The sequence below is a fragment of the Sphaerodactylus townsendi genome, linkage group LG04 (genome assembly GCF_021028975.2).
Source record: "Sphaerodactylus townsendi isolate TG3544 linkage group LG04, MPM_Stown_v2.3, whole genome shotgun sequence".
Taxonomy (NCBI): domain Eukaryota; kingdom Metazoa; phylum Chordata; class Lepidosauria; order Squamata; family Sphaerodactylidae; genus Sphaerodactylus; species Sphaerodactylus townsendi.
This window is the reverse complement of record NC_059428.1, coordinates 35,026,556-35,041,004: the sequence shown is the minus strand read 5'-3', so window position 1 is coordinate 35,041,004 and position 14,449 is coordinate 35,026,556. Positions and strand designations below refer to the sequence as shown.

At 41.9% G+C, this 14,449-nt stretch overlaps 1 protein-coding gene across 1 annotated transcript in view; it reads left to right on the top strand.

Annotated features, from left to right (window-relative positions):
• The window catches only part of SMAD9 (SMAD family member 9), a 43,300-nt gene that overhangs the window by 9,812 nt on the left and 19,039 nt on the right, over window positions 1-14,449 (top strand). The window contains exon 2 of the mRNA XM_048493784.1: window positions 10,714-11,315. Within this exon, the coding sequence (XP_048349741.1) occupies window positions 10,904-11,315 (412 nt within the window). The 5' untranslated portion in view covers window positions 10,714-10,903. The remainder of the gene's footprint in view (window positions 1-10,713; window positions 11,316-14,449) is intronic.

Here is a 14,449-nt window from a genome sequence, read left to right as displayed (position 1 = left end):
ATCCACTGATCTTGGAATGATCAAGAGTTTAGGAACCCTACCAGGATTCCCCAAACCTGCTCTGTCAAATTATGGATTCCCAGCCCTGGAGAGCTGAGAGGGTGAGAGAAAAAAGTCCCTCAGCCAGCGAAAGTCACTCCTCAGTGAATGTAGCTGGGAGCTCAGATGAGAAGCTCCCTAGACGAGGCTCCATATTCCAGAAGTCAGAAATCGACCCATTGTTAATAGGGGATGGGAGAGACATTATTTCCTCTGCAGGCTTATACAAACGTGACAGACCTGCTCAGATGGAAAAGTAGAACAGAACACATGGTGTGCCCTCAGGTGCACAGTCACTTTCAGATGGCTTAGTATTTTTGTGTGGCTTTTCAGTAAGCATATTTAAGGGCCCACATAATGGAGAAGCTCTTTCTTCCAAAGGAAACATTTAGTAATAGTATGGTGCATCTCACCATACTTGAGAAATACCCGAGGGGAAATTCATAATCCGTTAACTACAGTGCATTTAGTTGCTACCATTTCCCCTCTTCAAAGGCCTCTGTATCTTTAATAATTGCATGGCAGACCAAAATCCAACAGGTTCTGCTTACACTGGCACACAATTTTGGGAAGAGTTCTTGCTAATCATGTAGCTTTTAAAGGCACAGCAACCGTTTCTAATAAAATGGTTGCAGTTCTGAAATGGCCCTTTGATTTCTCTAGTGAGCTTGCTAGTACCATCCTTCAGAGCAGAAGTGAAATGGAATGAAAACCTAAATGCAACCTGCAGAGTAATTCAGCACAGATATTCCTGCTAAAGCTAGTGCTCTGTCAAGTGACTCCATCGAATTCTGATGCATTCTCTGTTAGGCATCATGCATGGGGGCTTTTTTATTTATTAAAGAATGGACCATTTTTGTTTCAATGTTTTTGTCATGGTTATGTTATATTATGAGCAATGGTTTTTTTTGTTATGTTATGTTTTCTATAACTCAGTTTTAATTAATGTGAATGCAGAGAATTCTTACCCATCAAAGACCAGGAGGTCATGGGGACAGGCTGGCAGACAGGAAAGGGCCTTACTCCAAAGAAAGTGGAGAAAAGGGTAAAGACAGCAACGGGGGAATGTGTAGCTCAGGGGTAGGGAACCTTTAACACTCAAAGAGCCATTTGGCCCCCTTTTCCATGGGAAAAGAAAACACTTGGAGCCGCAAATAATTTTTGACGTTTAAAATAAAGATAACACTGTATATGTTGGGGTTTTTTACTTTTTACTCCTCTCATTCTGAGAGGGCGGGCAAAAAAAGAAATGGAGGAGGTCAATGCGACCGGCACCCTGCGCTGGCCCATCCCGAGGAAAACACCCACCCCGCACTTCTGCAGGGCAGGCTAGAAGGGAGGCTGTCATAGCTACGAGCCCAGCTGGCTGCGTGGCAGTTGAGGTGCTACTCCATACTGCTGCCTGCAGGGGCCGAGAGCAAGGATGGGAACCCAGCGGCTCGGCTGCAAGTGGGAGCTGGGTGCCAAGGGAGCAGAAGAGCCGCATCGCGCGCTCTCAGGAGGAAATCCGCAGGTTCCCTACCCCTGGTGTAGCTGGAGGATGCCATTTTGTCCCTCAGAGCTTAGACTGTTGAACTTCCTCTGGGCAATTGTCAGAGCAGACAAATACTTTTCTTAATGTTCTGCTGGAAATCTTGTGCCGGGTGAAATTTTAAAACTGCTCAGAATAGGAATGAAAGTTACATTTGTGCAGAACACAGAAGTTGAAGAATTAAGAGCCATTTCATAATCTATGTAGTGTCCAGAGGGTTTGCTGTAGTAAAGGAATGAAATGTGAAATTGTGCAAGGCCAAACTGGCAGTAAATCAGGAGATACACTCAGTGACTTTGAGAATGCACATCTCCTCTTGGTTGCTGGGATTTTAAGAATTATGCAACTGAGGGGGCTTAAGTTTGTTTTTTGCAGCAACCAACCCCCTCTACCTACCAGAAGTGCTTTGTTAACTGAAGGGGCTTCTCAAATCTGTTTATGGTATGGCACAGCGCATCTGCTAGTCAAAGGAGTTTTGTGGCACCATAAAAACTAATAGATGGCATAGGTTCTGTGGATGAGAGCTCACTTTGGTAGATGTATTTGAGCCGATAACAAAGTTGTTAGTCTTTACAGTCCAACATGGGTCCTCTTTGGTTTTGCTAGAACAGACTAACGTAAACCCCCCCCCCCTTTACAACTTGTGCTCCAATTTAAGAAAATGTAAAAATCTCATTGGGGATTACCTTACCCCAATGTATGTGCAGAGCAGGTCTGTGGACTCTCTCTTTTGTGTCTGCTACAGGAAATGCTAATAAAATATAGCAGTGTATACAGATGGTTGCATAAAAGTGCGAGGGGTGCCAAGAATTGCCTTTCCCTGTCCTGTTGGGACTAACATTATCTGTACCTTTAGCATTTGAGCACACAAGTAGAAATCTGAGAAAACATCCCTGGGAAATGCAGGTATCTCCTTGAACCCCGGACTGCCCTGGACAAACAAGCCACATAGCATCAAAAATCTAACCTGGATTCCAATTAGAGGCCATGTGAGGCATGAATATCTGTCCAGTACTGTATAGACAACACTTGAAATAAAAGTATATCACTCTGCCCCTTTTCTTTTTGCGGGGACTGATATCTTTGCAGGCATTATTCTTCTTAAATTCTTGTGGCTATCTAAATTGCTACCCTTTGGATTCTAGTAATAGCTCTGGCACATTGTTTTTTTTCCCCACCATCTGGCAGTATACAAGAATTTAGTGCGACATCTGTCTAGACAGCCCTCTCTTGAGCCTGTAGACTGATTTGGTGCTTTCTGTGACATTGAGAGCGATGATATCATCCAGCAGCCTTTTTCTACCCTGATATTTAAGTCACTTGTGCAGAAGAGGGGGGACTATCCCAGTAAAACACCTCTTAACTCAATCCTATTAAAGAAGAAAATATCTTGTGCCTTAGAAGTAAAAGATTTTTGTTTAAAAGACTCATTTACATTAAAAGAAAACATTCCCATGATTCTTCGTAAACATGAAATACTCTTTAGCATGCCCAGCTTTCACCTTTTTCTTGTGACTTTTCCAAAACACTGTATGTGACTCCTTATCCATTTTATGGGTTCCATTGCACATCATAAATGTTTGTTTTGCACTCCTCCAGGGGTAGAAGCAGTGGTGGGATCCAAAAATTTTAGTAACAGGTTTCCATGGTGGTGGGATTCAAACAGTGGCGTAGTGCCAATGGGGCTGGGCAGGGCATGACGGCGGCGTGGCTGGGCATTCCGAGGGCAGGGCATTAATAACTTCTGTTACAGTAAAAACTCTTACTGTAAAAAAAAGTTCCTAATTTCCAGCTGGTATCTTTCTGTCCATAATTTAAACTCACTGTAGCAAGTCCTATAGTCTTCTGCCAACAGAAACAACTACTTCTCCTCTAATGGACTGCCTGTCAAATACTTAATACTTTCAAATACTTAGTTTTGTTTCTAGAAATCAAAAGAAGGATACTTTCCTTAAACAAGGAACTTTACCATATTTCTAAAACATGTTTTTAAAACAGCCCAACAGGGAGAATTATCCCGTTTTCTACCTTCGCTAACCAGCCACATAGGAAACAACAGGACTTTATGATTTTTGGACCTAATGGAATTTCTAACGGAAAAGCAGACCCAATTAGTAACCCCCTCTCGGCACACACAAATAATTAGTAACCCACTCTCGGGAACTGGTGAGAACCTGCTGGATCCCACCTCTGGGTAGAAGTATGGGGTTCACCCTCCCCCAGTTTTTTCCCATGAAGCAAATATGTGGGAAGTACTTGCAGGGGAGAGTCTGTGGCTCAGAGAGAGAAGCTTGACCCCACAGCTACTGAGGAGTGATGGCATCTTAGGCCATTTTAAATGGCATTTTCCCAATCCAGGATCTCTTCTGAGACACAGCAAAGCAGGGAAGACCAGCTGGAGGGAGGAGGGGGAGAGAGAATAGCATTTGCACAGGCGAATCAGTATTCTTGAGAGAAGTCAAGCACCTGTTCTTCTCACAAGCATTCCCTAAACTGCTATGTTTATACTACCAGGGGAAAAGTTAGGTCGGAAGCAGGGGTCTTACAGTGAAGCAGAAGTCCAGTGACATCTTTAAGAAAGTTTATACCAGCATGAACCTTTGTGAGTCGGCATGGACTTTATCAGATGCATGGAGTATATGTTGATAGTTGCTATTTATACTGACAACCCAATCCAGAGCTGGCAGGTAAGCAGGGCCAGCATTGCTCTGGCACCCTCCCCCCCTCCAAAAGGTTTTCTCACAGAGCAGGAAGTCCCAATTTTTTTAAAAAAAAAACCAAATCACAAGAATTCCCCATAGGGGAAAGAGATACATAACAAAAGGGGTAGCATATCTCCAAGGCTGACTCCACCGGCGCAAGAGGGCTAAATGAGCAGTGGAAGTCGTCTAAGGTCAGCTCCACCCCTGGGAATGTCCCCGCCATTCCCCTGCCATGCTAACAAGGCTTGGGAGCACTGTTGTGGAGCTGGACACACTGGCTTCTAGAGAGAGAGATACTTCAAACAGAAGCCAGGCTGAAACAGTAACTGCAGAGAAATAACTACAGAGATATCAATGCATAATGAGAGAGTGAGGTCCGTCCACACCTAACTGAAGTTGCCACCTTGTTTTTCTGGCTTAAATGCTACATTGCCCCTCTTCATGCAAGAGAAGACACTGGACTACTTGCTTAACCTCACATGAATGCCTGTATTGCTTTATGTCTAAGACTTAGATTTTAGATGTAATCTATAATACCCAATATGTATTAGGCAAGTAATTTAAACTGAGTGTAGCATGTTGTGCAGTTTCGCTCTATTTTTGTCTTTTGTCAATGGGATCTTCACACTTTGCAGAGTCTTTGTGAACATCCAGGAAGCAGGGCTTGCTGGGCCATTATCCATTTTAGTTTGCTTTGTTTGTTTCAGGTGGGTAGCCGTGTTGGACTGTTGAAGACGGGCAAGATTCGAGTCCTATAGCACCTAAAAAACCAATAAGATTTCCAGGATAAAAGCTTTCAAAAGTCAAAGGTATCTGATGAAGAGAGCTTTGACTCTGGAAAGCTTATACTATGAAAATGTTGTTGGTCTTCAAGGTGCTACTGAACTTGAATCTCACTCTTTGCTTATTTATGTAATATTTATTTGAGTTGATGCTGTGTTGTTTTTCTGTTTTGGAAAATGAAAAAGGTCTGCGATGAGTGAAACTCACAAAGTAGAGAAAAAGTCTTTTTGGTTTTCATCACTGTCTTGTCCAGTAATTGAATATTGATATCACCGTTTGAAGGCCTATATAACATTTTGAATATTTTTTTAAAAAAATCCCACCCCCCACTGTGGACTCAGTGGTGTTGGCATGAGCAATGGACTAATAATTAGGACTAATAAAAGGAAACACTTCTTCGCGCAATGTGTGATTGGTGTTTGGAATGTGCTGCCACAGGAGGTGGTGATGGCCACTAACCTGGATAGCTTTAAAAGGGGCTTGGACAGATTTATGGAGGAGAAGTCGATTTATGGCTACCAATCTTGATCCTCTTTGATCTGAGATTGCAAATGCCTTAACAGTCCAGGTGCTCGGGAGCAACAGCCGCAGAAGGCCATTGCTTTCACCTCCTGCATGTGAGCTCCCAAAGGCACCTGGTGGGCCACTGCGAGTAGCAGAGAGCTGGACTAGATGGACTCTGGTCTGATCCAGCTGGCTTGTTCTTATGTTCTTAATGGATCAGCAGGTGATTAGAGTGGAGGGGGGGGGAGGGGGAGGATGCAGACAGATCACTTCTTAGCCAAGCCCTGCAGTCTTATGGCCTGTAGCTTCAGATGTACCATTGCTGCCCCCTCATATGTACTAATGCTGTGAACCTCCTCTTGCTTGCCTTCTCATCCATCCCTCACTCTGGACCATTGGTTACGTGTGGCTCAGTGGTAGAGCTTTGCCTCGGCATACGGAAGGACCCAGGCTCAAACCTTAGCATCTTTGGTTAATAGAATCAGATGGCAGGTGATGTGAAAGACAACTAGATAAAATTGCAGCCTAGGGAAGAGGTTCCATTTTTCTCGTCCAACATTTTCACTCTCTATCAGTTTCAGGGGTTGTACTAGATAATTTTGTTGCTGTGTCATGCTGTTTTCAGATGTGTAAGCCATACTGTGGGTAGATTTATTCATGCAGCAAAGGCTCAGAATCATTTTTAGCAATTCACCTTTTCTTTAATGGGTATGACTTGAGATGTCCTGGAGAACTCAAGACTTGTTATGCAGTGCATAGCTCCCAAGTGACCTCTATCCCTGCTATCTAGAGTGTCATGTCACTCCCTGAAGTTCAAAGAGGGCAGCAAAGACGAAACTCTTTGTCCTTCCAGCGGCTTGACATAATGTGTGTGAGAAAATAGTCCCTGGAAGTACGTCAATAACAAGTTCTGCTTAAACAATCTAATATGTCTTTAATTTCCGATTGCTGTCATTTTATTTCCCACCAGTGCAATTATGTGCACAGTGTACCTTGCTCATTCTGGCTGACTCATTGTGGCACGCTGTGTCCTGGATGATAAAAGCAACTTTGTTGAGAGTGGTGGAGGAGAGTGCCAGCAGAGGGCCAGTCTGTTGTTCTCAGTGATGTTTTTTCAAAACAGAACAGCAAATCCACCAGGACCCTAAGACGCGTCTGCCTCATAAGACCTTGGGTGATGCAATTTAGTAACTCTCTTTTAAAAATTTGCCATTGGTTGTGGTTGTGTCAGCTCTCCGAACACTGTTGCTTTTTATCACACATATTGCGAGGTTGAATTCAACACCTTTTTCTCCAAAAGAGCTCAGTATGCAGCTTCTGCATGGGGCGACAATCTTCTGTGCTTACTATGTCTCTAACGTTAGCTTCTGCATTCAGGACCATAGCGTTAAGGTAACTGATTTTAAGTTTATATTTTGTACAAGCCAGGTTTGTTGCTGAGTTCGTGAATGCCCCTCAGTCCTTCTATTTGCAGGAAGCACAAAGAAGGAATCCAGTTTTAAAACGAATGCCAGTCACTGGCATATAAAAGAGGCATAGGACCACACTTGATGTTAAGCACACCAACACCATTTTGGGGATGAATTTGGCAATTTAACAAAGTTGCAAGGGCCCAATCCTGATCGAACCTGTAGTGTCGTGGGACCAGGTGATCGTGTTTCCCCACGTCCTTTTCAAGTGCTGAAATGGGCTGTTATGGCACTTGAAAAGGTAGTGGTGGTGGTGGACAAGATCGCCTGATCACACTATTCTTCCAGCCAAACCCGGTCTGGCTTTCATGACATTTTGAATGGTGAATTCAACTGTGAAATAGAAGCATCATTGGGTTGGGGCTGGGGATGTTCTAACATTGAATTTGATCCTTAGTTTAGTTTGCACTCATCAATCCACAATTCTAAGCCTAGATTAAACAATGGTTTAGAATCCTGGCTTCTTCAGGGAAAAAAAACTAACTCTGGTTGACCCAGAACCCTGCTGTTTTAAGCTCTCCACTGTACTCTGTGAAAGAAGGAAGGGAAAGTTGGAGAGGATGAGGTGTGTGCAGGAGCCCAGCCACAAATCTTGGCTTCTCAATCATGCTTACCATCAATAAGGTTGACATGGCATCTGAATGCTACCTTTGTGAGGTAAGATCTGGCTGAAAGATTGTAGCTTGCCAAGTTCTTCTGGTAGGCCCCATAGTTTGGATTCTAGCATAAAAACCACCACATAAGCTGTTTCATTGGTCTTTTTTGTACCCAAGATCCTCTGGCAGTTCAAGAGCTGGGAGAAAATGTAGCCTTTTGTCAGTGTTGACATTTCCAAGAGTTTTGCATTGTTTATGTTTTAGAAGATTCTGGGATTTTTAAAGGAACCAATGAAAAATAACAGTTAATCGGGAAACCTTTTGGCTCTTATTACACAGCTTACAGGACTACTTTTATTTAATTTTGCATAAATCCCTCTGTCCTAGATTTCCCTTCCACTAACAGTAGCAGTGTTAAAGTCATGCTGATGTCACTGGTGGCCTGTTTGATCTGACTGAAAAAAAAGGATAAATATGTTTGTTTAAAACCTTGCTGAACATGGATTTGAAAGAGTCTGAGGACAGCACTCCCCGACAGAAATGTTAGTTTTAAGATCTGACGATTGCATGGCTGTGAAGTCACATTAACTTATCAGGATGGAAACCTTGCTTACGCCTGTTAATTGTTGTGTAGCTACTTTCAGATAAGTAGAGTAACCCTACAGCTTTGGTGTTGCTCTCTCTTTTATGTTGTTTGATCTCAAGACTTCCCATTTCAAGACTTTCCTCCACCATCTTTTTCAGTTCACTTTAAAGAGATTGGAATCAGCCCATAGATCTGATGAAGGGAGCTTTATGTCTCTCGAAAGCTTATAACCCCAAAATCTTGCTGGTCTATAAAGTGCCCCTGGATCTAGCCAATTGTACTGCAGACCATCACAGCTGCCCTCTGATGTGAATCTATGTACTAGTTCCTAAGTATCAAAGAAGAATTTAATGCATTGGGTCCTAAACTTGGTCTGATCCCACATGTGGGTCACAGAATCTTTCAGAATATGCTGTCAACATTAAAAGTGTCTGTATATGTGTTTGAATTTTAGGCCAGGTGATAAAACTGAAGGTGAATTTCAGGTCATCAACTTAGAATCATTCAATCCGATAGAGCAGTGGTGGGGAACCTATGGCACTCCAGATGTTCGTGGACTACAATTCCCATCATCCTCTGCCAGCATGGTCAATTGGCCATGCTGGCAGGGGCTGATGGGAATTGTAGTCCACGAACATCTGGAGTGCCATAGGTTCCCCACCACGGCGATAGAGTGTTTAAAAATATTGTTTGTGAAGTGATTCCCAAATGGAATTAAAAAAAAAAAACCAAAGCCCTAATGCTCTCATACTGGGAACAGTAGTTCCATTCACCAATACCAAAACCTGAGCGTTTCCTTCTACAGAGATGATAATGTTAAAGTAATTAGTTTTTAGAGATTCTATGACCTGAAGGATATTTATGTTTTAAGGCATTTATACCACAGCCTTTTTTGTTTCATGGAGTACTCAAGGTAGCATATGCAAATAAATACAGATTCCAAACCATGAATTCAGCAAATTATTCTCCTTAGTATTGCAATGCCCATTTTCCTTATTAAAACCTAATAAAGCAATGAACACATAGTAGGGTTAATCAGTGCCTGCTTGTAAGTACATATTTATTCATTAGCTGCCTTTTTTCTTTAAAGAGCTCAAGGTGGCATACAGCACAGATGAAACTCTAAAAAGATAAAAATCGACAATTTCAAAATCACAACTGAAGACTGCTATTGAACTTAACCAAACACAGTTCTAAATAGAACCATCTTCAACTGTTTCCTAAATACTGAAAGTAAGGGTGACAGGTACACTGCTTTGGCAAGGTTGACCCATAATTTTGGGGCTGCCACTAAAAAGGCCCTCTCTTGTGTATCCACCAAACAAGCATCTCTGATTGAGCCTGTCCCTGTGATCTTATTTCCAAGGCAGGAATATATGAGATATCCTGAAATATGATTTAGATACCCCAGTCCCAAGCCAAGCTGGGCTTTAAAGGTTAAAACAAACACCTTGAATTGGGCTCAGGCGTAGATCGGTAGCCTGGGTAATTGCTGTAATATCAGTGGTCACATTCTGCCAATAGCTGGCTCTGACCAGTAGTCTAGCCACAATATTCTGCACCAGCTAGTCTCCAAACACTCTTCAAGGGTAGCCCCAAGTAAAGTGCACTGCAGTAGTCCGACAGTCTAAGTTTGACTAAGGCATATATCACTGTGGCTAGATCCGATTCACCCAGGAATGGATGCAGTTGAAGCACTGGGTAAAGCTTGGGAAAAGCACTTTGAACCACTGTAGTCACCTGCAATTCTAAGGTAACTGCTGTGTTGAGTGGCATTCCCAAGCTATGAATCTGCTTGTTCAAGGGGACTGTTCAGCCCATTCCAAGATGAGAGAAATCTCAAGTCATTTCTAGTAACACAGAAAACCTTTGCCTTGTCAGCATTAGAAACCTTATTTACATATATGAATCCATGCACTAATTGTGTGCCTGTCAGCTCCCTGTGGTACCATATCATAGTTTGTTTCACATCCATTCAGGATGTTGTTTGGAAAAGCAGTCAGTAGAGACCAGAGAGTTTCTCACTTGCTTCTCTAGTAAGGGGTATAACATTTCTCAGCAAGGACATTGATAATAGAATTTTCTTAATTTGTGTTTATATTTGAGTTGATACTTTTGCTTTGTTTTTGTGAATAATACAAGTACTGCTTGTTCTTGCATGAAATTGTGTAAAGTATTCACCTTATACCAACTGGATTTAAAGATACTTTGAAATTGAGAATGTTTGTGAATGATGATCTCTTGAAAGAGAAGCATAGGGAAGATGTTTGGGGATCCTTCCCAAATTTTCTACTTTGGTTTTTCTAAGAAATGGCATAGCCACAACCAAATGATAACTATTGCTTTTCTGTGACTGCAGTTGGGTTCCTATTCAGTTCTGCTGGCACTTAAAAGTTTGGTCGTGACATTCACAAGAAATGTCCTTGAAAGAAAAAGTGCAAAATGGGAAAAGTGTGAAGTGAAATTTCAGTGTTCCAACCAAATACTATTTTTTTTATTGCAGACTTTTCAACAGTTTGAAGACAATTGAGATGAAGTACTTTGAACAACTCCTAAGATAATGTGTGGAGGATCCTGACTTCGAAGGCAGCTGCCCATCCCACATTTTTATCCAAGCCTTGTTGTGAGAGGAGAAAGAAAGAGAACTACCTGGGCCTCTCTTTGCAGCTTTGTACATATCTTCTCCAATTCATATGCACTCCAGCACCCCTATTAGTTCTTTGTTCTCCTTCACTAGCCCAGCAGTAAAGAGACTGCTAGGCTGGAAGCAAGGAGATGAAGAGGAGAAGTGGGCAGAAAAAGCTGTTGACTCCTTAGTAAAAAAGCTGAAGAAAAAGAAAGGTGCCATGGAGGAGCTGGAAAGGGCACTGAGCTGTCCAGGACAGCCCAGTAAATGCGTCACAATCCCACGCTCTTTGGATGGGAGATTGCAGGTATCTCATCGCAAAGGTCTGCCGCATGTCATTTACTGCAGAGTGTGGCGCTGGCCCGATTTGCAGTCCCACCATGAATTGAAACCATTGGAATGTTGCGAGTTCCCTTTTGGCTCCAAGCAGAAAGAAGTGTGCATTAATCCTTACCATTATCGGCGAGTAGAAACCCCAGGTAAGTAAATCATCTACAGAGTGTTTCATTTAAGGTTATCACAGGGCTGGCTGTTATGTAATAGTCTGTAACTCCTATTCTGTTATCAGAAAACAGGTTTTACTAATGCAGGATAAAAACGTGGCAGAAAAACCTTATTACAACAGTCAGTGTGGCAGTGTGCTACAACACAGTAATGAGAAAAAAAGCCTGTGTTACTGTCTTCTGGCCATGTCACAATTAGTTACTCTTATATATAAGAGTACATGCTCTTGATTCACATTTTAGATGGAAGCCATTGAATTGGATCCTGCCTAATTTCCCTGTGGTACCATATCATAGTACAGTGTGATTTTGCAGGCCTTCAACATATGTTTTCTGGGTACTCCATCCTTCGGCAGTGGCATTATATCACCAGAGAGCCATTCTCAACAGGTAAACCATATTTTTAATTGGAATCTTGCTGAAAATTGCCACTGTGGGGACTCTGATCTGGAGAACTGGATTTGATTCCCCACTCAACATGAAGCCTGCTGGGTGACCTTGAACTAGTCAGTTCTCGCAGAACTTTCTTAGCCCTACCTACCTTACAAGGTGCCTGTTGTGGGGCAAGGAAGGGATTGTGATGATAAGATGCGTTGAGATTCCTTAAGGTTGAGAAAAGTAGGGTACAAAAACCAATTCTTCTTTGGATGCTGCAATGAGGGGAGAAGAAAATAAAGTTTTGTACTGCAGATACAAATCTTATTAATTGTTTGATTTATTTATTATGTATTTTATTGGGTTTATATGCTGCCCTTCCCCTTACAGGCTCAGGGCAGCTTGTAGTAATAACATAAATACAATAAATATATATTAAAATTTCAACATCCAACCTAGATCTTATGGCAGTTAAGCTGTCATAAAATAGGACGGCAGCAATTAATCAAGGTCCAACATATAAGGAATAAACCTAAAAGATAACAAGTAAAGATGTAAAGAAGGAGGAGGACAGGAGTGGTAAATCTTAGTGGCTTTGACCATACACCTGGTGGAACAGCTCTGTCTTTTCCCCTCAGTGGCAATTTTCAGCACGATTCCCATTCAAAATATGGTTTACAGGTTGAGAATGTCAGTTGACCATGTCTGGGCAGAGTTTGTAAGATAAAGTGGTTTCCTGATTACCACGGGTGCCACTTAGTATTGAACTCTACTGTGCAATTGGAAGAGCTTCTGCAAATGGACTGTTACCCAGCACACAGGAATTCAGCTACGAGTTCTGTAAAGTTGTGATTGCTTCCACCGCACATTCATCTGAACCCTGATGCATTTTTTACCATTCCATTCCAATTGTGAACTGTCCTTTTAAAAAGCTGAATTATACAAATTACTGCCACCCAATGACAGGGATTAGCAAGTCAGTTGTGTAATGTGCACAGTCAATATTTATTGAAAGCTACTGTGCTATTGAGTGCTTCGAATGTAGGTGAACCAATAAACAGTGATGTTTTGTTTTACAAAAGAAAAGTTGGCCTCTGCATAGGCCTCTCTCATATCCTTTCTGTTATTTGACCTTGTCCAAGGTGCTGAAGTTTTGATTTTAACTTCCCAGTGAATGTATGCTTGAGTCTTCCAAGTCTTGTATCTATATGATGTGTGATTTCTCTTTGTCTTTGTAATGGCAAATTGGATTCAAACATCTACAGCAACTTAATGAATTTAGGTTTTGGCACTTCACTATCTTCTTTAGCATGAGCCGTAGCATACTAAAAAGTCGATCTTGCATATTATGCAGATATGCACCCCTAGCTTTCCACTGTTTGGGAGGCAACACTCGCAACCTGTCTAGTACTTTTTCTGTAGCTACAAAACCTGCACTGGCTATGTAAACAGACCCCATCTTGGTACACTGTCAACTGCTTGACCCAGTTTTACAAAAACTAGTTGTGAATCATTCAACTAGTTGTGTATATTCAAGAAATATAGTTTTGAAAAGTAATTATTTCCGAATTTTTCCAAAAATTCTATTATTCCCCCCAATCCTTACCACTTTATAGCATTTGTGTTTGTGTATGCACACAAGCATTTGTGCCGTCAGCTGACTCATGGTGACCCTGTAGAGTTTTTAAGGCAAGAGACTTTAGGAGCTGGTTTGCCACTGCCTGACTTTGCTTGAGCTGAGAGAGTTGTGAGAGAACTGCCATTGGCCCAAGGTCACTCAGCTGGCATCATGTTGAATAGTGGAGAATTGAATCCACTTAACAGGATTACATTCTGTCACTATTAACCACTACACCATGCTGGCTCTCAATAGCAGTTTTACTGTTGATTATTTTCATGGTGGGGGGAGCATCAGTTGTAAATGAAAATTCTTTATCCCATTCTGATCATTTTACTGCTGCTTTGAAAAGCAGAAGCAATTGATTTGTTCCTGATGTGTTCCTGCATTGCAGGGGGTTGGACTTGATGGCCCTTGGGGTCTCTTCCAACTCTATGATTCTATGATTTTTATATTCATATTAGCTACAAGAGGGAGACATGGAAATTCTTGGGTAGATTGTGTATGAAGAAGCCCAAGAAAACAGAAGGAGACAGTCAAGTTATTTTACAGTGTTTCTACATTGTACTGTCTGTTACTATTGTACTATTTTGTACTATTGTACTAAATTGTACTATTGGAGCCCTTGAAGAGACTACCAAACCTTATTGATACTTGATAGAGGAGGCAATCCAACATAGACATGCATATTTAACTACTCCCCGGGTGCTAAGTGAGCTTTGCAACGTTTCCTAGCCTTGCTCACAAAAGCAAAGTCTGCTTCAGGGGTGGGGCTGACCCAGAAGAGCATGTCTGATGTCTGTATTACTCCCAAACATGTGCGCCAACAGAGCCTGTATGCTGTCTTCCTTTGTGGCTAGAGCCTACCCTTCCTTCAAATAGAACATTAGGGGACCACTAGCAGTTTATGTAAAACTATTCCACTGTTAGGAAGTGGTGAACAGTATGCATTTTAAAATGGATCTTGGGTTGCCATCTAGGGAATTCGATCCAGTGTAGGGGAGCTTTCTAAATGTGTTTTCCTGTTCACTTTCAGATCCTGATTGGTGTCCCCCAAAGCCTTTTACCTGTTGAAATATTCTGTTGAAATATGAGTTCCTCTCTGGAAAATTATGTT